We start from the raw sequence: 22,728 nt of genomic DNA, 5'->3' as shown, positions 1-22,728 counted from the left end.
GTGCTAGCAGGCAATGTAATAGGTTAGACCAAAACACACATCACAAATACATCACACGGGTGCACACAGACACACGCGCACATGTATATTAAGAAGCCTGGATGGTGATTTAAATTCTCTCATTTGTTATCAAATCTAGTGAATGAAATAAACCTGCAGGATGAATAAGGCTTTTGGAAACCTGTTGGCTGTTGCTACTGATATATAGAGAGCCTCTGTCTCTTCCCTCCTACTCCCCCCTGTCACACTTGAGAGCTCATTCTCCTTTTGCTCAACATGTCCTACAGCAAAGCCTTCTTTGATCCTGTGATCTGCATATTGTCCTGGCTCCCAAGCAGGCCCCGCTTCCTATCTGATCCCCTTCTCTGCCTCTGCCCCTCATCTCCACAATGGAATAAAAGCCTCAGTCTCAACTGCATCAGACCGAGCTCTGCAGCTCAGATGAGTAAGAGCAATTTGGTGCCCTAACTACCAGACCAGCCGATGGAGAGAGGGACGTGAAGCTGCCTGAGATGGGCTGATGACAGGGTGAGAGAAATCCCCACTTATTCTTTCTCCCCATCTGTTACATGTTACAATAAGGGAACAGCCAACAAGGCTGCTGCACTCAGGGGGTCTCTCTATGCTGTAGGATGAAATCAGCTGACAACTTACACAGGCTGGTGGAGTCTCTGATTACTCTGTCTCTTTCCCCTTCACTTTCTCTCATTCTTTCTAAACTCTCCACAGCTGCTGGTCTTTCCCCATCTCCCCTGATCTATTTTGGCTGGTAGTTTAGTAGGGTAAGGTAAAGACTGCCTTCTCTTCTGCTACAGAGATTCCCCAGTGTTGCTCCTCTAGAGGGTTAACCTTTTACTCTCTTTCCATACAAAGATCCCCTGGTGCGCCCTCCCCCCAGAGACCCTCCTTTAGCGTTGGTTGCCCAAATGTTCAGAACTGAAATACCAAGAATGGATCAACAGAGGGACAACACTCAGCGCTGCTAGGCGAGAGTGGATGTAAAAGTTCACATTCAACCCATGAAAACTCTGCAATGACAAGCCACAGAAATATTGCATATGAACATCTGGGCGTTCCATAGTGGTACATGTTTTCTATATGGTGTAATGAGAGAGGACAAGCCCGGCAGAGGGAGATGGACCATGTCAGTCTGGGGCAATGGAGAGTGTTAATTTCCAGGGAGTGTAACAGTAAGGAGAGATGCCTGGAATCAGGGAGATCAGAGACAGAAATAGTCTATCCACAGAGACCCAAGGAGGATTGTTCCCTGCACTGCTCTGTCCAGTCCTGATTCCAGCATCCCCAGCAATGGGGTGTGATCAGGTATGAGGGAACCACTCACTGAGTACAAATAAAACATGTGTACTTCCCACATACATATTTAATTAATTTAATCAGAGTCAAAGGTGTCTTTGGGGTAAATTCGATACACTTATACTAGTGCATGTGTATAAATGGACCTGCAAGTATCTGTGTGTATGGCAGCCTGCCTGTAAGTGTTTGTTTATTTGTCTATATTTGCATGGTATATCTGTGTACCTGTATACACATGTGCCGTTGTTGGTATGCGCCACTGGTCTTGCAGGTATGTACAATTCTTCTGCGTACCTTTGTGTGTGTGTGTGCGTGGTATGTAATAGGTGTACATATGTGTGCACATGCAGGTATGCATGAAGGTATATCTGGCTATATGTTTGTGTCTGTGGCCATGCATGCACACATTTGGGGATTGTGGTGCATGCGTTACTGTTTACGCTGAAATGTCGAGGCTGAAATTTTCAAAACCACTTAAGGAATTTGCAACTGACTGAGACTAAACAGAAATCGGGGTGTCCAAACCCCCGAGGCATCTGAAAATCTCCATCTAAATCTTTAGAACCATGTGCTGTGCTGCTGAGAAGGGAAGGGCATCAGCGTATCTCCATATCTGCGTGCACTATACAGCATCTTCATGAGGCCTACAGTGCTTCAGAACGGATGCAAGCAGGATTGACAGGTTTGTGTGAAAATCTCTTTTCCTGGAGCACTGTTTTCCCCGCAAGGTGCATGACATTACTAACAAGGCCCCAGCCCTATCCTGATGCCCTCAGCAGGCAGGGATTCTGCTCTCCAGATGAGTCTGTGCCAAACAAATACCCTCCCAGAGTAAACCCTATCCCCCTGCCAGCTACAAATCAGTGGGTAACTCCAGGAGTGGGGAGGGGTGCTGTCTCTTCACTGCAAAACTGGAGAACTCCCTGGAATTACATTTCCTGCAGCAACAGTTTGAAAACAGCTTTGTCACGTGTGATGATGCTGTTGCCAGCTGGGAACCTAGCAAAGCTTCCCAGACTCACAAAGTATAAGGGCTTTGGTTCACATCCAGGGGTGGGAGTGGGGGAGGGCTGGAGGAGGCTTGGCAGAGCTGTGCTGGGGAGCACAGGATAGATTATGTGTGTTTTTGTTGTTTTTCCTTCTCTCCTTTAAAGTGCCATAGGAGTACAAGAGCTTCTGCAACCACAGGAACCCAGCCCCCCATGGATGTGTGAGCTCCCTCTCCCACCACACTGTACCTTGAATTGTTCTTTTGAAGAAGGCTTTGCATGCCTCGCAGGAGGCCACGCCATAGTGGTAGCCAGACGCAATGTCCCCGCACACCAGGCACAGCCTCTTGGGGATGGCATTGAGCATGTACTCGCACTTGGTGGGCGAGTCCTCCATGATGGCGCTGGCACAGTCGTCGTAGCGCTTACGGCAGGATCCGCCACCAATCCCTGCACCGTTGAACATGGGTGGCGAGTCCAGGCCGTTCGGGTGGCCACCCATGGCGATGCCGTAGCCACCACTAGCGTCAGAGGAGCCGCTGGGACTATGATGGCTGATGGCATCAATGCCAGAAGATGGGCTGGACGGCTCAGTCTTAATGAAGGATCCGCAGCTAGAGGTGAGATGCCGCTCCTCTGTGGACATTCTGCCAAGCAGCCTGTAGGAAGAGAGCACAGAAACTTATCAGTCCACAGAAATATCAGGCAGGGTGCAGTCACCACAAAGTCCATCCCATTCCCACCTTTGGTCCAGTTCAACCCACTCCCTTTGACTTCCTAAAGGACGTCAGTCCAATTTGTTAAGAGCTGCCTCCCTACTCTCCACCAACCTGAGCAATGGGTAAGCATCATGGTAATTTTTGTAGGTCACCTTTTCAGACAGTCCCAAATTTCAGTGAACAATCTGTTGAAGCGGCTATGTTGTTAGCAGTGCCAGCTGGTCATAAACTATCCAGAGCAGGAGTTCACTACCATGGAGGACAGGTGAAGATCATGAACTGAGCAGGTCTTTAGTGGTGTCAGACGAGGTGCAGGATCCCTCAATCGGGGATTCCCGGCCACTGCTCCAGACAAACAGAGTTTACTAGCAGATTCCATACAAGGACATGAACTAGAGAGGACTCCTTCTGTTTGTAAATTCCCTTGCAGTAAAGTAAAATCGGTTATTATGCCCACTGTTTTCTTTTTCACCTTTTTCTTTTTTTCTTAAACACTTGGGAATCCTCTCTAGAAGAGAGGCTTCAGAAGCCGACAGAACAGTTTGTAAAAGCCTCCTCCAACTTCCTCATCTCTCCTCAGTTTAGTGACAGGGACTTTTGCTGAGAGAAAGCTGCACAGGAATTGCCATACAAGATGAGACTAGTGCTCCATCTAGTCCAGGGTCCTGTCTCTTACAGGGGCCAGTACCAGATGCATCAGAGGAGAGTGCGAGAAACCCTGAAGTGGGCATTTCTGGACTAATCTGTCCATTGCCGAAGTTTAGCCCAAACTGTCATCAGTTAGGGATTGCCTTATTCCTTGAAGCAGAAAGGTTTATATTCCTTCCCAACTGTTAAGGGTTTTTTAGAAAAAAACAAACAAAACAACCTCATCTAAAGTAACTATGGATATTTTCGTTAGCCATACACACATCTGATCTTTTTTTGAATCTCACTAAACTGTTGGCCTCAATGATGTCTTGTGGCAGTGAGTTCCACAGGTTAATTGTGCACTTTGTGAAAAATTATTTCCTTGTATCAGTATTAAATTTGCTGCCTTTCAATTTCACTAAAAGACCCTTTATTCTTGTGTTATGAGAGGGTGAAGAGGAGTGCCCAATCTACCTTCTTTATGTCATTCATTACTTGGTGTACCTTTGTCATTTCCCCACTAATTCATCTCCTCACTATCTTTTCAATCTTTCTTCATACAGAAGTCTTTCCAGGCCTTTCAAAGGTCTCATTAGCCATCTCTGAACCTCCTCCATTTCTGCTATATTTGTTTTTAGAGAGGGTGACCAGAACTGAATTCAATGATCCAGATTCTCAGCTGATGTAAATCAGCATAACTACATTGAAATTAATTCTCCAGCTGAAGGTGTAGCCCAGCGTTCTAGGTAAGGATGAATCTCAAATTCATATACAGACATAATATTTTCAGTGTTATTTTTCATCCCATTTATTATACCTTCTACCATTGTTTGGGTTTTTTTAAACCATTGCTACATACTGAGCAGAGACTTTCATTGAGTTGTCCACAATGATGCTTAAGTCTTTTTTCTGAGTTATTACAGTTAATTTAGAACCCATTGTTGGGATTCCCTCTGAGACCTTTTCCACTCAGCTTATCCAGAACACCTCGTCCAGTTCTGGGAGAACACTTCATCCAGTTCTCTGAGATCCAAAAACTCAGTTCAAGTCCCCTCATCACTTAGTCTTGTACCCTATGCTCACGCTGGCCAGGGCCAGACACAGGGGTTTAGAAACAGAGTGATACAACAATTCCAAATCATGTCACACACTACACAATTTATATATATTTTTCCTAGCTACTAACATCCATATTTCTTCATCTGATTGGTTTGGCCATCACGCAAATCGTGTAAGGACCAATTGCTTTGTGTCCTTCACCTTATTTACCTTTCAAGCTGATCAGTTCAGGGTGTTCCCACTTATCTCAAATAGCCCAAAAATGCCATCTCCAGCACACAGCCTGTCACTCCCTTGTTTACAGTTTAACCTTACATTCAAAATCAAGCTATGTGCAAGTTTACTCATGCCCAGCAAGATCTATGCCTACATCCATCAACGTGTATGAAAAATTGAATGATTCCTTCCAACGTACATCATCCTACATTTGTCAATGATTAATTTCATGTGCCACTGTGCTACCCATTTATCCAGCTTTGTTAAGACCCTCTGGAGTTCATCACAGTCTTCTCTGGTCTTGAATAATCTAAATAACTAACTTTGTGTCATCTGCAAATTTTGCCAACTCACTGCTCTCCACATTTAACAACCCAAGTATGAACCTTCGGGCACCCCACCGATAACCTTCCTTTGCCATGCTGAAAATTAATCACTTTGTTTTCTGCCTCTTAGATACTTTTTAATCCATACTAGTACTTAACTTCTCACTCCAGGACTACTGAGTTTCCCCTCTTGTGAAGTTTCAGAGTAGCAGCCGTGTTAGTCTGTATCCGCAAAAAGAACAGGAGTACTTGTGGCACCTTAGTCAAAAGCTTTTTGAAAATCCAAATAAATTATAGCAATTGGTCCTGTATGCACTAATTTGTTGACATGCCCAAAGAATTCTAATTGATTGGTGACACATGATTTTCCTTCGTGGAAGCTCTGCTGATTTTTGGGTGCCATGTCCTAATCATCTAGGTATTTTATCATTCTGTTTTTAATTTCAGTCCATGTACCTGGTAAATGTACCACCATCCTGCCGTCAGAAGGGCAAACCCATCAGAGACGACAGGACAGAGCTTCTCTCATGTACCAAAATTAGAGTATGCATGAGTAGGTGAGTACTTATTCCAATGTGTATGTGCTGCTACACACTGGAGATGCAGCAGCTTTATGATCCTGTATCCTCCTAACCTCATTCTAACCAAGTCTCTCCTAATTTCCCCCCCTCTACTCTCTGTTTAGCCCAATATGTTTGATCTTGTACCTCCCCCCAACTAGATCTGCCAACAACTCTGTTACCTATTGAGATTTCTGACCTCAAGAGTATGGGCAGGCATCTCCCATCCCTGGCCTGATGGGCTCCTCTGCGCCAGGGTTACTAAAGAGGAGCCCAACTATTGGTCCCACTCAGAGACGAGATCTGAAAAGTTAAGGACAACCCAAGCTTCGCCCAGCAGAGGGCTACAATGGACTAAGGTCCACCAACAGTTTGCAAACATGTAGCTGACTGCAGCTGCATTCATCTTTAGTAGAGAGGGGCAGCTACAGCAACCACAGATCTCAGCATGCAAAGCTGCCTGTCTGTTTTGGTCAAAATACAGCTTTGCACGTTGAGACCCACCTCTAGCCTCCATGGCCCCATCTCTGTATTAAAGACGAAAGCTGTGGTCACACTGCTGAAAGCTGCCGGCTTCACTCTATCTGACCACCACTGCTAAAGGAGTCCAGATGCAGCCCAGATCTGAAGAGCAGCTGGCACAATACCATCAGGTTAGGGCAGGGGTAGGCAATCTATGGCACCTTCGGCACGCGAGCTGATTTTCAGTGGCACTCACACTGCCCAGGTCCTGGCCACCGGTCCGGGGGGCTCTGCATTTTAATTTAATTTTAAATGAAGCTTCTTAAAAATTTTAAAAACCTTATTTATTTTACATACAACAATAGTTTAGTTATATATTATAGCCTTATAGAAAGAGACCTTCTAAAAAAACGTTAAAATGTATCACTGGCACGCGAAACCTTAAATTAGAGTGAATAAATGAGGACTCGGCACACCACTTCTGAAAGGTGGGTTAGGGTCACAACAGAAGGCAGAGACACCAAAAAACAATGTTGGTTGCCTTTTATTGCACAAAGGAGCTCACAGGTGAGAACAGGCTGTGTCACAACACCGGATGGAGGGACTCATGCTGTGCATATAGGCAAGGCCCCCACACTATGTTGGGGATTACGAAAAAGATCAGACTGGGATGTGAGCCACATTCCCAAATTCAAACAGGTGAATTAGAATCCCAGCCTCTTTCTTTTAAGAAGACTATAATTCACATGCTCAAGGGGAAGGGGGACAAAGGAAGGCAAATTTACTGCTGGGGAAATTCTGCACCAAAAAATTTAAAATTCTGTGCACAATATTTTAAAAGTCTGCAAAATTCTGCATATTTTATTAGTTAAAATAACACAGTATAATCACTCTGGTTTCAATTATTTTGGTAATTTATTTAAACTACAATCCAATGGATGAAGAATGGGAGTGGGGAGCATTGGAGGAAATCCCACAAATTCCCTCTAATAGTAACATAGCTAGTATTGACCCTTTACTTCTAATTATTAGTCAACAAATGTATGCAGCCATATGCTCAGTGTTACATCATAGGCAACTGAAGAGCAAGCGAGGGCTGGGGACTCAAACTCCAGAAAGGTCAGTAGCAAACAGTTCATGGAGCACATTTTGATAGGAAATTTTTTCAGTCCAAAAATTTAGACCAGTTCTAATCACTAAAGCACCATAAGTATTTATGAGGCCACACTGTCCTTTACAATAAGGCTCCTTTAGACCACTCTGGCAATGTAAAGGGGCCTTAACACCAGTTTTATACTCCTGGGGGAATTCACTAAGAACAATGGGAATAATTCTCTAAGCAGGAAAGCTGCTACATTCTGCTCTGCCTGAGAGGGACATGCCTGCCTCCCCAGAAACACCCCAAAGCCCTGCCCCTCCACGCCGAGTATGCCGCAATAGCGAGCGAGAGTGACAGAGTATTTCTCTCTCTCAAATGCATGACTGCTCAGACCTCCCGTCCTGGTGGTGATTTATGTCTCTACTGGCTGCTCCAGGCACCCAAACTGACCTGCCTGCACTGCAGAGAGGGACGTGTGACCGCTTTTGCGGCTTCCCTTTGCTTCTCCGTCAGAAGTCATTTTTCTGCAGGGAAGCAAAGAAATCTGCAGAGGCCATGAATTCTGCGCACACGCAGTCACACAGAATTCCCCCAGGAATACAAATTGGACCCTTCAATGACTTGGGAAAAGGATACTGAAAGCTGATAAATTAAGGGTCTGGGAGAATATAAGCCAAACACAGAAATGAAATACAACCAGGCTAGCACACTCCATGGTCAGGCACCAAACACCCCTAAAGGAAGACAGACAGCATCAAGGGCTAACAAAACAGATGGAGAATACTCAGATATTGTATCTGAGCTGGTAGCTACCCACATCCTGGGAAGAGCACATTCCACATGAATCATTTAGGAAACATACACACCCTGCTGCAACACACAGTCTAATGGTAACTTTCAAAAATATAAAGCAAACCCCTATTAGAAGGAATAGAGTTGTGACTGTTGGGAGAACAGTACTAGTGTGACTTCCCCCATAATAGTTCAAGAAAATCCAGATATACTCTCTCTGGATGAGATTCAGGAACATTTAGAAACATCTTCTACTTTATTTCCATAGTGAGTCTTCGTTTATTAAAAATGGCTTTTAAGTGAGGTTTCATCTAGGAACACCCATGTCTGGGCCAATCATAACCCAGCCCAGAGGTGACTCTAGTTTGCAGCCACTTCTCAAAATCATAATCCCTGATAGTCAAATGTGTATTTTAAGGACTGACAAACCTGGAGACTGAAGGCCTCTGTTTATCCCCAGCATAGGCAGGCCACAAATAGAGGCAGGGTGAGCTTCCCTACATGCTGACCCATCAATGTGCTGCGTTCTTGTGCTGGAGGAGCGTGAGGGTAGCTCAGTCTCCTTGGCCCAGTTCAGTTCTCTGACTCAGTGATGAGACCACATAGAGGCCAGATAGTGCTATCTGTGATGGTGGTTTTCGAGATATTGACACCAGTCCTCTAGGATCTAGACTGAGGCCTCCCCAACCCATTTCACATGGGACACCGACAAGCCAATATATGGTAATAAGTAATGACTAGTGACTACTGACTAGGCCAGATTTGCATCAGTGACCTGGAGTAAAAGGCTGCATGTTCCATCGAGGAACAGAACTGGCAATCAGGACATCTTTGTTCATTACTGAGCCTATATTTTTATTTTTTGCTCTACGGAACAATTTGTGCATCCCATCACAGCCCAGGGTTAGCACTGTTCTGGGTCTCCCATGAAGCTGAGCAAAGCCTGACAAATTCTGACCTTTCACGAACACTCCTAACAAAAAATCCCCCCTTTGACCAGGAATGTTTGTTATTTTTAAGCTGACTCAAAGTGATGGCAGCAAAATGCACAAAATGAGGCAAAATTTGGGAAAGTCAACACACCTTGACAGCATTCTGAACAGCAGAAATAATTGCAAAACATTTCCACCTGTCCTGCAAGTTCACAAAGTGAACAGCAGCTATTTGCTTGACTCCGGTTACCTTATTGGGAATGTAAAAGGAGAGAGACTTGATCCAATTCTCCTCCGAGCTGGCACAGGAAGCTCCGTTACTATTTCTGTGCCCATGTAACAAGCTTAGAGGTTCTAAACGTTTCATTCTTTTCACCTTTCCTAATCATAGGTCATTCCCTCTAATCCCGTTAGCATCTTTGTTGCCCGTCTCTGGATTCTCTCCAATTTGCCTGTCTTTCCTGTAGCAAGGTGTCCAGACTTGCGTGCAGAACTTCAAGTGCAATTGTGCCAGAGCTTTGTGGACAGGGACTATCTCTTCCCTGGCCGTGCAGCACAGCATTGGCTTTTCTAGCCATTGGATCACATTGTAGGCTGCTATCACTTGGTAACCACTAACCCAGTTGTTCTTAACCAGGGGTCCGGGGCCCCTTAGGGGGCCTCGAGCAGGTTTCAGGGGGCCCGCCAAGCAGGGCCAGCATTAGACTCGCTGGGGCCCAGGTCAAAAAGCTGAAGCCCCACCGTATGGGGCTGAAGCCCAGGTCCCTGAGCCCCGCCACCCGGGGCTGAGGCTGATGCCTGAGTAATGTAGTTCATGGGGGCCCCTATGGCATGGGGCCTCAGGCAATTGCCCTGCTTGCCCTAACACTGGCCCTGGCTTTTATATGCAGAACAGCAGTTATTGTGGCACAGGTTGAACGTGGAGTTTTTATAGCATGTTGGGTGGGGGGCTCAGAAAGAAAAAGATTGAGAACCTCTGCACTAACCCACCCTGGTCTTTTGGAACATAACAGCTTTAGCCACCTTGCTCCCATTAGCACAGGGGATTCTCCCTGCTGCAAGGGCATCCTCTGCCATTTTCAGCCTCATGTTTCTAATTTCTATCCATTTTACCCAAACCCCTCTAACACAGCTTCCTCACTTGCTTGGTACTTGTTTCCAGGACCTTCCAGCTTGGGGACTGTCTGTGAATATAACAACTTATGCCTTTCACATACTCTTCCAGGACCTTTTGAACATTTCAGCCCTAGCATGATCAAGAACTTCTCTCACCCCCCCTTTACAGCTTGTCAGCCAGTCTGCGATCCATTTCACAGGATTTGCATCCAAACCAATTTGATCTAATTTCCCTAACAAGATCTTGCATGGCTCCATGTCAAATGTCTGAGTAAAGTCAGACAGTCTATCCACAGTATTGCCTTTGCCCACTAATTATCTAATTGTATCAAGAACAGCAATTGTCTGTTGAACTTGTTTCATAAACCCGTTGTTGTTTATTGCTCTTGATGCTGTTAGCCTCTATACCCCCAATCCTGCCCTCAGACTCGCGTGCACAAATCCCACTGACTTTGGATGGAGCTGCACAGATTTAGATGAGGGCAGAACTGGGCTCTGGAAGCTTACAGATTCCATCTATTAATATTGGTTGCATTATCTTCCTAGGCAGTGATGTTAGGTTAATGGGAGTTAGGAGTTCTCCCAGTTCTCTTCTAGCTTTTCCCCTGCCTTTCATCCTCCCCCTCTTCCCTGAAATGGCTGGATTGCTAATGGCTCAACACACTCTTAAGAGCAATGTTAGGAGCTGGAAAGGCTGCTAGACAGACAGTGCTCGAGAAGGCGAAGTATTCTCTCTATAACATTAAGGTAGTGAATACTGCCCTTTAACACACCCTTAACAGAATTTTTGAGTTCAAAAATAATACCTAAATGGCAAAAACTCAGGATATGTGCAGTTAAAGTTCCCACACCAATTTTTGACATGTTATTCATGGTGATGTCTGTAAGAAGTCACCCTTTTCCCCCACCCCCGTCCCCATCTCCGCACACACAGCTGTGGAATACCAGACTTCTTCCTGCAAAAGGCCAACATTTTCTAATCTCCAGTAACACACTCTTACTTAGGCCAGTGGAGGATCAGTGGAACGAAGACACATCCCTACCCCCGGCACAAACTCTATGCCAGTGTGAGACAGCTGGCACAATAGCTGTCTTCATGTTAGAGGGGAGCTCCTGTCCACCAGAGGGATTTTCTGTTGGCTACTTTTGGCCAGAATCCAGCTACTCTCTGCTACCTGAGCAGCACAAAGTGGCCGTAGCAGAACCAAGAATCTGGCCCCAACTCTCCGCCTCCTGCCAACAGTACCAAGAAGGCGGGGCTTGGAGGCTACAGGAAACAATTCTGCTCAACTTCTCCAGTGGCTGAGTCTTCACCACATGGACAAACGAACAGTGAGGAGGCAGTGGCATCTCACCACCCAAGCCTAATACTAGACTCCAACTTCCTGTAAGGGAGCAGGACCTGGATGTTGGAAGTTCTGACCTATAGGCCAGGCCTCTCACCAGGGTCTTGTTCCCAAGTCATGTATAAACTGACCCAAAGTGGTCGAGATTTCCAAGACCAGGATTTAAATCATGGTTAAAAAGGACAAACACTGAACCGTTTCCCATAAGAAATTGCAGACATTTCTGGAAGTGGGAGAATTGGTGGAAGGAACATTCTCTCAGGTGCTTCTAAAGTGGGGGTGTCAGAATTGCTATCTACTTGCAGAGTTTTCTCTGTTCTTGTTATTCTGGCAGTGCAAAGAGTCAAAAGGGGGCCTTTTCATTGGTTCCCACTATGGGATCTGGATTCTAAACTGTATGCAATCTTGATATTTTAATCCCTAAACTCTGCCATAAAGTTTGTAACCTCTGCAAGCAATATACCAGAAGAGCATCTAACTTCCATGTGTCTATGGCTATGCTGGTGGAATTTACCACTTTTGTAAAGCCTCAAATAGGATGTGGGGGGAGGTTGTTCAGAAGGGTTACAGGCTTTTCTGGCGAAGATCAATGAGGCCACCACTATAATTCTGTTCAACTCACATGAGACACCAACTTGTGACCCAGCTGAGAAGCACATTTGCAGCAGCGCAGAAGTTTTAAGCTTCACCAGCAAAGGCTGCAAAACTTTTAAGCCTCATAAGCACCACCAACTAAACAGAAACTGCACTGAAGTCAGAAGCAAAGTCTGTCCAGGCATATAAATCGGAAATAAATACTTTTTCCAACCTTAATAGAAAGTAAAGAAATTCTCAGGCAAAAACGTGGTTAATATACAGTGATAAAGTTCAGGGTGTTGTGGTTGCTTTTCAAAGCTATGTTAACAGAGTCTAATAGATTTATAACCAAAAAAATCCCACAACATTCGTGAAATTTGCAAATGATGCTAGTCTGGGAGGAGTTGCAAAATGCTCATGAGGACAGAGGAATAATCCAAACAGACCTAGAGAGATTTAACATGAGCAAGAAAAAACAAAATGAGAGTCAGCTTAGAAAAGTGTAGTAACTATACTTGAGAAAAAGTAGTCAGAAACCCAGATGCAAGAATATAATTAATGCCAATCCACTTGGATTTATGGAAAATAGATTCTTTCACACTAACTTGATATTTTTTTTATGAGATTACAAATTTGGTTGATAAAGGTAATAGTGATTACATAATAGACTTCTGTAAGGGGTTTGACTTGGTACAACATGACATTTTGATCAAAAATCCAGAATGATATAAAATTAATATGGTACACATGAAATAGATTAAAAGATGGTTAACAGGTTTTCAAAACATAATTGTAAATGGGGAATCATATCAAGCAGATATGTTTCCAGTGGGACCCCACAGGGATCACTTCTTGGCTCTATGCTATTTAACATTTTTATCAATGACCTGAAGGAGAACCTAAAATCACTTCTGATTAAGGGTATGTCTTCACTACCCGCCGATCCGGCGGGTAGCAATCGGTCTATCGGGGATCGACTTACCGCGTCTAGTGAAGACGCGGTAAAATCGATCCCTGATCGCTCTGCTGTCGACTCCGGAAATCCACCTCGGCAAGAGGCGGCAGCGGAGTCGGCGGCAGCGCGGCAGCGGTCGACTTTCCCGCGTCCTCACCGCCAGGTAAGCCGACCTAAAATACGCAACTTCAGCTACGGTATTCACGTAGCTGAAGTTGCGTATCTTAGGTCGGACCCCCGCTGTAGTGTAGACCCAGCCTAAGTTTGCAGACACAAAAATTGGAGTGGTAAATTATGAAGAGGACCCGTCACTGATACAGAGTGATCTGGATCGCTTGGTAAGCTGGGTGCAAGCAAACAATATGCATTTTAACATGGCTAAATGGAAATGTATACATTTAGGAACAAAGTATGTAGGCCCTACTTACAGGATGGGGACTCTATCCCGGAAAGCTGAGACTCTGAAAAAGTCACTCTCAGTGCAACGCTGTGGCCAGAAGGGCTAATGCAATCCTTGAATGCATAAGCAGACGAATACTGAGTAGGAGTAGAGAGGTTATTTTACCTCTGTATTTGGCATTGTTGAGGACACCAGAACTGGACACAATATTCCAGCAGCAATCACAATTCAGGAAGGATGTTGATAAATTGGAGAGGTTCAGAGAAGTGCCAAGAGAATGATAGTAATAGACTCAAGGAGCTCAATCTCTGTTGTTTAACAAAAAGAATGATAAGAGGTGACTTGATTATAGTCTATAAGTACCTACATGGGAAAGATATTTAATAATGGACTTTTCAGTCTAGCAGAGAAGGGCGTCATATGATCCAATGGCTGGAAGTTGAAGCTAGACAAATTCAGACTGGAAATAAGTGTGACCATGACTGTAATTAACCACTGGAACAACTTATCAAGGGTCATTGTGGATTCTCCATCACTGGCAATTTTAAAATCAAGACTGGATGTTTTTCTAAAAGATCTGCTCTGGGAATTATTTTGGGGAAGTTCTATGGCCTGTGTTATACAGGAGGTCAGACTAGATTATTGTAATGGTCCCTTCTGGCCTTGGAATCTATCAGTCTATGAAGAATACGCAAGAGAGACCAAGGGGAGAGAGTTGGCAGCAGATCAGAAAAGAGTTTGCAATGTGATGTGGCTACAACAATGGCAAATGTAATTTTTGGGCTGCATATGCAAAGGGATGTTGTGAAGCAAGGGAGGTGAAAGGGAAGCTGCCATGTGTGTGGGCCTGTTTGACAGCTTATCACCTTGGACAGCTCATAATTGCCACATGCCCTCCATTCTTTCAGGTCTGTCAATAAATGACAATGTCATCTGAAGGGCAGATACTCCTGAAGTCTTCCCTGTTCCTCTGACCACTCATTATGAACCCTGCATGTTGCACTGGCAGAAGGCAGCGCATCATCACCTGGGCACCACCTCCTGACGAACTTGGTGGCCCTTTTCAGTGCCAGGTCTGAATCCTAAGGATACCAGGATCTGCTCTGGACACTTTACCACTATATAGCAGAGGCTATAGCTGGCATAGGCTGGAAGGGCAGGTGTGGGCTAACCCATTCTACAACTAAAGAGCATCCTGTTTGAATTCATGCATTCAGCAGGGCAAACTTCAGTTTTGTAGGGCAGCAGGGAAGAGTTTCTGGCCTGTAAGTGGGCAGGGTTTAGGGCAAAGTTAGAGATGGCATTGGAAGTTGGATCTTAACTGTGATGTTCTTGAGTTTCTAGCATGTAGGGCTTGGGGATTTTTAACTCAAGCACTTTGCTTAGGTTGCTTTAAAGGTCAAGCGAGTCTCAACCTTAATTTAATTTATGTGTTTTTGGCCTGGACTACAGATGCTTTTCTAAGGGCTCTTTGCAGCTCCTCCCTTTGGATTGTCTGAGTTTCTATTTCTCCTGAGTCTCTTGCACCTCTTCTCTAGAGTAGTGCAAATCCCCATGGTTTCAGGCTGCACGGGTTTGTGTTCACATGGATTTTTTTGTATACTCGCTAATATCAGATTTCTGTTTTGGGCTCAAACACAAAGAACAGCTCACGGCAGAAGGCTGTTGAATTTTCCCTGATTTGGGGGAAAAATCCTCAAGCGCTAGATGGCTTCCACCAAACCTGGACTTAGCTCCAGATTGTAACAAAGCCCAGACTTTTTGAGTTTAACCTGGAGTATTTTTCTATTGCTTCTCTCTTTGCTATTGATCTGGTTTCTTTTGTACAAATATGCTGCAACCACCTTGCCCCCTTGTCTCTGATTTGTTGTGCAGTGATGTGGTTTTTTGGGTGGTGGTTTTTTTTGGCCTTATATTTTCCTATAGGGAGGAAAAGTTAATGAGTCCAGAGACTGAAAGAGCTGGATTGAAACTGTAAACAAGTGAATTCGCCAGTAAACCCAACAGTTCCCCAGCCTGAGAAGTCTATCTTGAGGCAGGTCTCCAGGGGGCAGTCTCACTGGTGGCCACAAGAGAACTGGGTTATATTAGGTCTATTGATATGGAATGTTGGCTGGGACCCAGTTCCTGCAAATGGATCAAAGAAATCGATTCCTGGCATGGGACCAGGGGGAGGCTTAAATCCACGCTTCCTTGCAAATTGGGGGATGCGGAAATAGATGCTCAAATTCAGAGTCTTGCACAAATAATAATCACTCGTCTAACGCCCAGGAAACATTTTATTCCTCTGATCCATTGTATAACTAGATTCCAGCTACACATCAGTAGCCCAGGTCTGATCATATTGACAAAAGCTGCCCCACAAGCTGTCTGGATGTCTTTAAAAAAATAGTCTTCTTGAGGTGAGGAGACTTTCTGGTTTTCCTGTTAGCCTTTATTCCCCCCGCCCCCATCCTACTCCTCATTATTTCTCTTCACCTTTAAAAGGACTCTCTTGTTTGTAAACTCTAAGAAGAATTATACAGATGAATTAAGACAATTAATCTGGAGCTGTGACACATATTATCAGTTCACTCTCTTATTAACAGGTCAACTTCTGATGGTACTTTGCCCTCTGGTGCATTGCAAGCATTTCTTCCAAAGAAAATTGTTTTATTATGTGGGCTAAGGCTTTTAACGAAGAGCTATTGGTGAAATCCCAACAAAATGAAGACCAAGACTGACTTGCGAATCATTATTTATCCAAAAAGACCCCAATTTCCCCCCTAAAATCCTGTTTTTCATGTCTCCAGCCTGCCTGCTTCTCACTACACTGCATCTACCGCTATAATTCCTGTATCTGCAAATCTAACCACACCACCTCCACAATATTGTTCATACAATGCCCAAGGCTGCAACTCAGCCCCTGATGAAATTCTCAGCCAGACCATCATCTCCTCTCGCTCTGCCTCTTGGAGTCCCCTTCTCTACAGTCTACTTATCTATGGTATTTACAAGATACTTTTCACCTTGGTATCTAAAGTGTCCTTCCCAATGTCCTTCAGACACTATGGTAATAAGTGCTATATAAGAACCTAACAGAATAAAAAAGAACCTTTTAACTCCAGCATGTGCAGAATTCTGCCTCCACTCTCTCAGATGTGGAAAGCAAGACAAACATGCCACCCTCCAGCACCTTCCTGAGATCTCATTCATTTTAGTATTCTGCCCTGCTCCCTCGGCTCATTTAGCACTCCTACCTTCAGTACCACCTTCGCACCATCAGTGAGAAGGCCTCCTCCTTGGCAACTTCTTTCAGTCTGGACCAGCCTTCTTGTTCCTCCCTGCCTCATCACCAATTCTCTATCACATTTTAGATCTTCCTTGATAGCATCTCCCCTTAACTTTGCCTATGCTTCATGTTGAACAATAGCAGAGGGAGGTGGGGGATTATTTAACTCTGTGAAGTGTTTGGGTAAGGAGTTGGGAGAAAAGACACTACACAAAATGAAGTGGCACTGAATTGATGGAGAAATCAGGGACACAAAACCAGAAACAAGGGTGAAAAGGGACTAAAGAATTACCTTCTAAACATGTGTTTGCTGAAAAGGGGACTCTGGATTTATTTAGACATAGGCAGGCTGGCAGGGGCGGCTCTATGTTTTTTGCCGCCCCAAGCACGGCAGTCAGGCGGTCTTCGGTGGCACGCCTGCGGGCAGTCCACTGGTCACGTGGATTTGGCGGCGTTTCTGCAGGTGATCTGCCGGTCCCGTGCCTTCGGCGCACCCACCGCCAAATTTCCACCGAAGCTGCAGGACTGGCAGACCTCCCGCAGGCACGCCGCTGAAGGCTGCCTGATTGCCGCCTTCACGGCGACTGGCACGCTGCCCCCCGCAGCTTGCTGCCCCAGGCACACGCTTGCTGCGCTGGTGCCTGGAGCTGCCCCTGCAGGCTGGAAACCCCAACACTCCTGTTCTTCAACTTCACTGTGCTTGGGAATTCTCTGACTTTGGTGTGTTGCTCAATTTCTTTTTCTGTCCTTTCTTAGTTTCCCTCCATTACACCCCCCCAAAATCCAGAGCAGGAGCAAGACATCACCTCTCTATCTTCCTTTCCCACCCACCTGAGGAATTGAACCAGCCAGGAGCAGTCTCTCATCATTATAAAGATTAGTCAAAACCAGCCTGATCTGGACAACTGATTGAAATCTCATTCCACACAAATTATGGCACGGAAAATAACGATGGGCAATTAGTGCTTTTCAATAAGGCCTTTTTCTCTCTGACTTTCCTGGAAGCAGTCATAAGATGGAGAGAGCACAAAAGTAGGATGAGGGTGTGAATATGGGCATAGGAGCTGGCCTACTCTGGCTTCCACAGAACCCCTGGGCTATTGCCGAATGGTATAGGGAATTAGGAACAAAATAGCAGGAGTGCTATAGACGTGTCACGTGGCAGAGTTGGTGGGGGGGAGGGGAGGAATGCTGCAAATCAGGACTGAAGTACAGCTGTAGGGCTGTGGGGTGAGTCCAGGTCTAGAAAAGAAGTGGAGGGTGGGGGTGGCACTACAGATAAGGACTGAGATCCATTGGCAGAGTTGTGTGAAGTACACTTGCATGGCACGTATCTGCTCTGTGTCTGGCTTTCGCCCTTTCAGCCTCTCAATCTCACAAGCAATACTGAAAGTTAGAGAGGGGTTAGCTAAACCTAACCCAATCTGTTTGCTGGTGTCCCTAAAACACCCAATGTACCTATGTATACCAGAGGCCACTGTTAATGTACAGCAGTGTTTTCAGCCACAAATTTAAGATATCCCAAGGTTTCCAATGCAATTTTGTTCACTTTTAAAGACCCACCTTTGGTAGCTATTTAGCAGTTCCCTTAAGACACATGTAATTGCTATAACAAGTAGCCACTTACACTGGACCCAAATTCCAGTTTGGGTTTTGATATTTTAAATTTCATTTTAAATCCACCTCATTCATCTGCCTTCCAGACCATCTGTCTATCCACTCCTCCCTCGTACTGACATAGAAGCTTCCATCGCACTCAAGCCCAGCCCGAATTCAGCCACACCATGCGATGCACTCTTGCCTGACTGATCGAAGAAATGAGAAGGAGCCATAGGTCATGATAAACTGTTGTTCTATTAGATAATTCCATAATCTGGAATTTTATGGTGCATACATTCATTCTCTCCTCTGTACACTCATAAATACTGCAAGTGCTTCCAACTGTTTGACTGAGGAATCAGAGAGATGTCAGTAGAACTGCGATATGGGACAGTCACCTTGTTACAGAGTGTGAAGTGGCCAATAACAATGGAAAACACAGTCTCTTAGGAAACAGTCAGAAAGAATGTAATACATTTTCAATATTCCAGGCCCCTAAAATATCAATTATCCTAGGACTAAAAGAACAAAAAGAGTAGAAACATGTTCTGACTACAAAAGAGACATACCTTTAATTCCAGCTGCCCAATATAGATGATTAGAAAGCATCACAAAGACAACTACAGGAGCATTTTACCTTTTTCACTTTTTATGCGATATAATCTGGTACTGAGAATGCCTAGTTATTGACAAAGTTCAAAACCAGTAATAGTCCACTGAGGGTACTGATAAAGTTCATCCTTGAAATGAGCAGGTCCTTTTATTATAGTGATAATTTATTACATGTATAGAGAACCTTTCCTCTCAAAGGATTCTGCAGAGCTTTACAAATTATACTTGTATTATATCTAACCTATGTAACTATAACAGGGTTAAAAAAAACTAGATAAATTCATGGAGGATAGATCCATCAATGGCTATTAGTCAGGATGGGCAGGGATGGTGTCCCTAGCTGGGAATGAGCGACAGGGGATAGATCACTTGATGATTACCTGTTCTGTTCATTCCCTCTGGGGCACCTGGCATTGGCCACTGTTGGAAGACAGGATACTGGGCTAGATGGACCTTTGATCTGACCCTGTATGGTCATTCTTACGTTCTTAATGGTTTTACATCTATACATGTCTGTATCCATATCTATACAGAATATGGAGTCCAGGACTGGAATGGATCTGCAGATGATGACTGAGGCTCATCAGCGGACCCAGAACTGGAACAGCAAGGGGTTCTGAAGTCAGGTCTCAAGTGCTTTGGGACAGCTGAGTGAAGGAAAAATGCACAGCAAATGCCCACATCATGCCTTAATTTTTAGCCAGTTCTAGGTGCCTTTCACTTCTCTGAGCACCATCACACACAAAAAACCCAAACCAAACCAAACATGAAATTTCTCCCTGTACCTTCCCAAAGCACATGACATCACTGGATGGAAAATAAAAATAATCAAATACAAAAATATCGAAGCAATGATTTCAATTGAGAAGCTGGAATCCTCTCCCCCATCCCTGGAATTTGTCACTCGGGCTTCTGTTATTCCTCAGGGACACAAGGGAAATGCATCAAACTCACAACTACTTCAATGTCAGTTTCACTTCCTGCTCTCCTTTTTCAATATTTCTACTAACTGACAAACAGAAGCCAACAGAGACACAGAATAACACAGCTGGGCAACCCAGGGAGGAGGAGATTTGCATCTGTTTATATGGCAGAGACAGACTTCCACTGTGTACCTGCCTAGGGTGAGCATTGTGGGTCAGATGGTCTTCACTGAGTGTATATGGGAGAAGGTGGTTTTCAGCTGGGACTTTGGACCAGGAGGCGCACAGAAAGACAATGGAGATTTGGGCGGATTTTCCTAACATTTGGCAGCTCCGTTAAGGAAATAAAAAAATAAAAACTGACCTGAATTTGGATAAGCCACATAAATTAAAGAGAATGAAACAGATAGAAATTAATCTGTAACAAATCAGTTTCTATACTTATGCGTGTATATCTAAATATAATGTACTGAAGTGGTATAAATATTAAATCAATTAGGAATTTGTAATGAATCCACCATCATGGTATCCAGGCCACATTATACAGATGTGCTGAGGGAGAGGTGTATGTGATGTTACGTGTGTGTGTGTGCGCATATGTGTATATGTATATGTGGTAAATGTATACCATGCATGTATAATATAGATTTATGCTACACACACACTGCTCCCCCTCTCTACATGTGCCTAAATACCACGGTGATGGGTCCCTTGCATTGCCCAACTATGATTTAATATTTATATAGCAGCATAATTGTACACAGAGCTTTACAACAGACAAAACATACTAAGTAAAGAAGAAAATCACTGCTTACCACAATATCTGTGAGCAGCACCCTGAGTCAGAGCCCTGTGTCTACTGGGACATGAAAGGGAGAATGTCTCATATGATTTTCCATACATCTGCACTGCACTGAATCTGGTATTTTAGAGATGTTCATTCTCTTTCCTGAGGGGCAGCTCTTAGTGGCTGCTGATAGGAGAGGGGCTGCCCTCTGCAGGGAAGGGTGAAGGGGAGCCACAGGGGAATATGTTTCAGAGACAGCGCAGCCCACCCTGACGGCGTGTCCTCCCTGCTGCGTGCGTTCCGTTTGCCCTTGGAATGCTATCACTTATTATCACGCTGACTTCTCCAGATGGGGCATTTTGGCTATTGATCTGATAAATAAACAGCCTGCTCGCTCGATCAAAATGTTATTTTGCATTTCAATTACTGTTCACTAATGCAACCTTCATCCCGCCAAGAGCGCTGCTGGCAATGACACTCGACCTGGCACAGGCGCTGCGAGCAAACTCGGCAGTGCCTGCTGCAAGCACCTAACGGGATTACCACCCTCCATTAGGTGTGTAGAAAGAAAGGGTGATGGACAGACAGTCTTGTGATGAAGGGGAACAGATGTGCAGAAAGGGAAGTGTGTGGGGGCTGGAGCCGGGGCAGGAATAAGCAGGAGCATGAACACACTGACATCAGGAGTTTGCCAGGCATTTGCCAGCTGGAGTTCTCCAGGGGGTAAGTCAGCTCTAGCCTGCGAATGGCTGGTTCTGACGGTCCATCTTCCAGATGGGACTGAGCTCACGAGGTTGGAGACATGCGAGAATTCAGAGATATGGGAATTGGAAATCAATCTGTGATTACGGGCCAGCAGTGTGAATTGAAAACCAATCACTGGCAGATGGGGTGGCTTCCAAGATATTATTTTTCTCCTGGCTATTTGGGGGTTTAGCAATACACAGGATGCAAACAGGGCATTGCACTCGAGTTTGGGGAAAGAGAATCCTCTGAACTCCTGACTGCAGCCTTGAAGAGATGAGGAAACATGGCTAGTTCTGGAGGTGGCGTAGTAACAGCATGACACACAAAAGTGCGGGTAAGAGACTGATCTATAGTTTCTGGCCTAAATCACATGACCTGGGTCAGGATTCCAAAAGTTTCATACCCCTGTCAAGTGGCAGGTGTCAGTATCCACCCTCTCCAGTACCTTTTTTTACACCGTCCCTTCTTTAAAAAAAAAAATCAAATGCAAAGAAAACATAAAACCAACTAAAAATACCAACCCCAAACTAACACAGACTATTTGTAAAAACACACAAAGGGAGGCGGACACGTGGAGATCAGCCCTGAACTCCCACATAGAAGGGTTGCCTCTTATTGGGCTTCTGTCAACAACAACCTTCTCTGGAAGGCAATGACTTTCTGATCACATGGCTACCTCGTTTTCAAGAAACCCAGCTCCTCCTGCAGATAAAGCTGCTGAGGTGGAGCTGCCACAGAAAGCTTCTGTCCAGTGCCATGTCGCCCCACTGATGTTGAAAGAGCCTTTCTTCTGGGATCAGCTAGATAATATATCCTCCAATGCCACATGGATGTATTCTCAAATGGAGGGACAGAAGATCACTTCATTAGAGCACAGAATCAGCTCTCACTGTGGAGTTAAGTAATAAACATGCTTATGCAATAGGAGCATTCCTCTGCTCACAGACTGCTACTTTTCACAGCACCAGAACTGCCCCCTAGGCGCGCGCACACACACACACACACACTTAACCTCATCTCTTCAGTCAGGATTCTACATTTAGCTATGGAGAGTCAAAATCACAACAAGGCTGATATCCTCACCTTGCTCCTCCTGTAGTCATTTACATCCATTCAACATGGGTGTAGAATACCGCCATTCTGGTTTGGTAGCATTTTCTGCTCACTTTGCATAAATGGCAACACAAGGTGCCGGGCAATGGAGAATCAGGCTCCAGATATTCTGCTTCTGACTAAGTCCAGAACATTTGAACTGTCCATTTTTGTGGAGGTTATGAATTTTTAAGGGCCATTTTGCA

General features: G+C 44.8%; 1 protein-coding gene across 5 annotated transcripts in view; it reads right to left on the bottom strand.

Annotated features, from left to right (window-relative positions):
* ESRRB (estrogen related receptor beta) overlaps positions 1-2,970 on the bottom strand; it is a 52,664-nt gene extending 49,694 nt beyond the window's left edge. For 2 of the 5 annotated variants that reach the window (XM_024192720.1, XM_024192722.1), the window contains exon 1: positions 2,553-2,808. In XM_024192720.1, the coding sequence (XP_024048488.1) occupies positions 2,553-2,805 (253 nt within the window). In that variant the 5' untranslated portion in view covers positions 2,806-2,808. Of the gene's footprint in view, positions 1-2,552 lie in introns of all 5 variants that reach the window. The other 3 variants (XM_024192724.1, XM_024192723.1, XM_024192719.1) reach the window with 3 other exon arrangements.
* Between the last annotated feature and the right edge of the window lie 19,758 nt (positions 2,971-22,728).

Source organism: Terrapene carolina, unplaced genomic scaffold (genome assembly GCF_002925995.2).
Source record: "Terrapene carolina triunguis isolate 2854851 unplaced genomic scaffold, T_m_triunguis-2.0 Scaffold96, whole genome shotgun sequence".
NCBI lineage: Eukaryota > Metazoa > Chordata > Testudines > Emydidae > Terrapene > Terrapene triunguis.
Note: the sequence above shows the minus strand (reverse complement) of the source record. Positions and strands in the feature narration are given on the sequence as shown.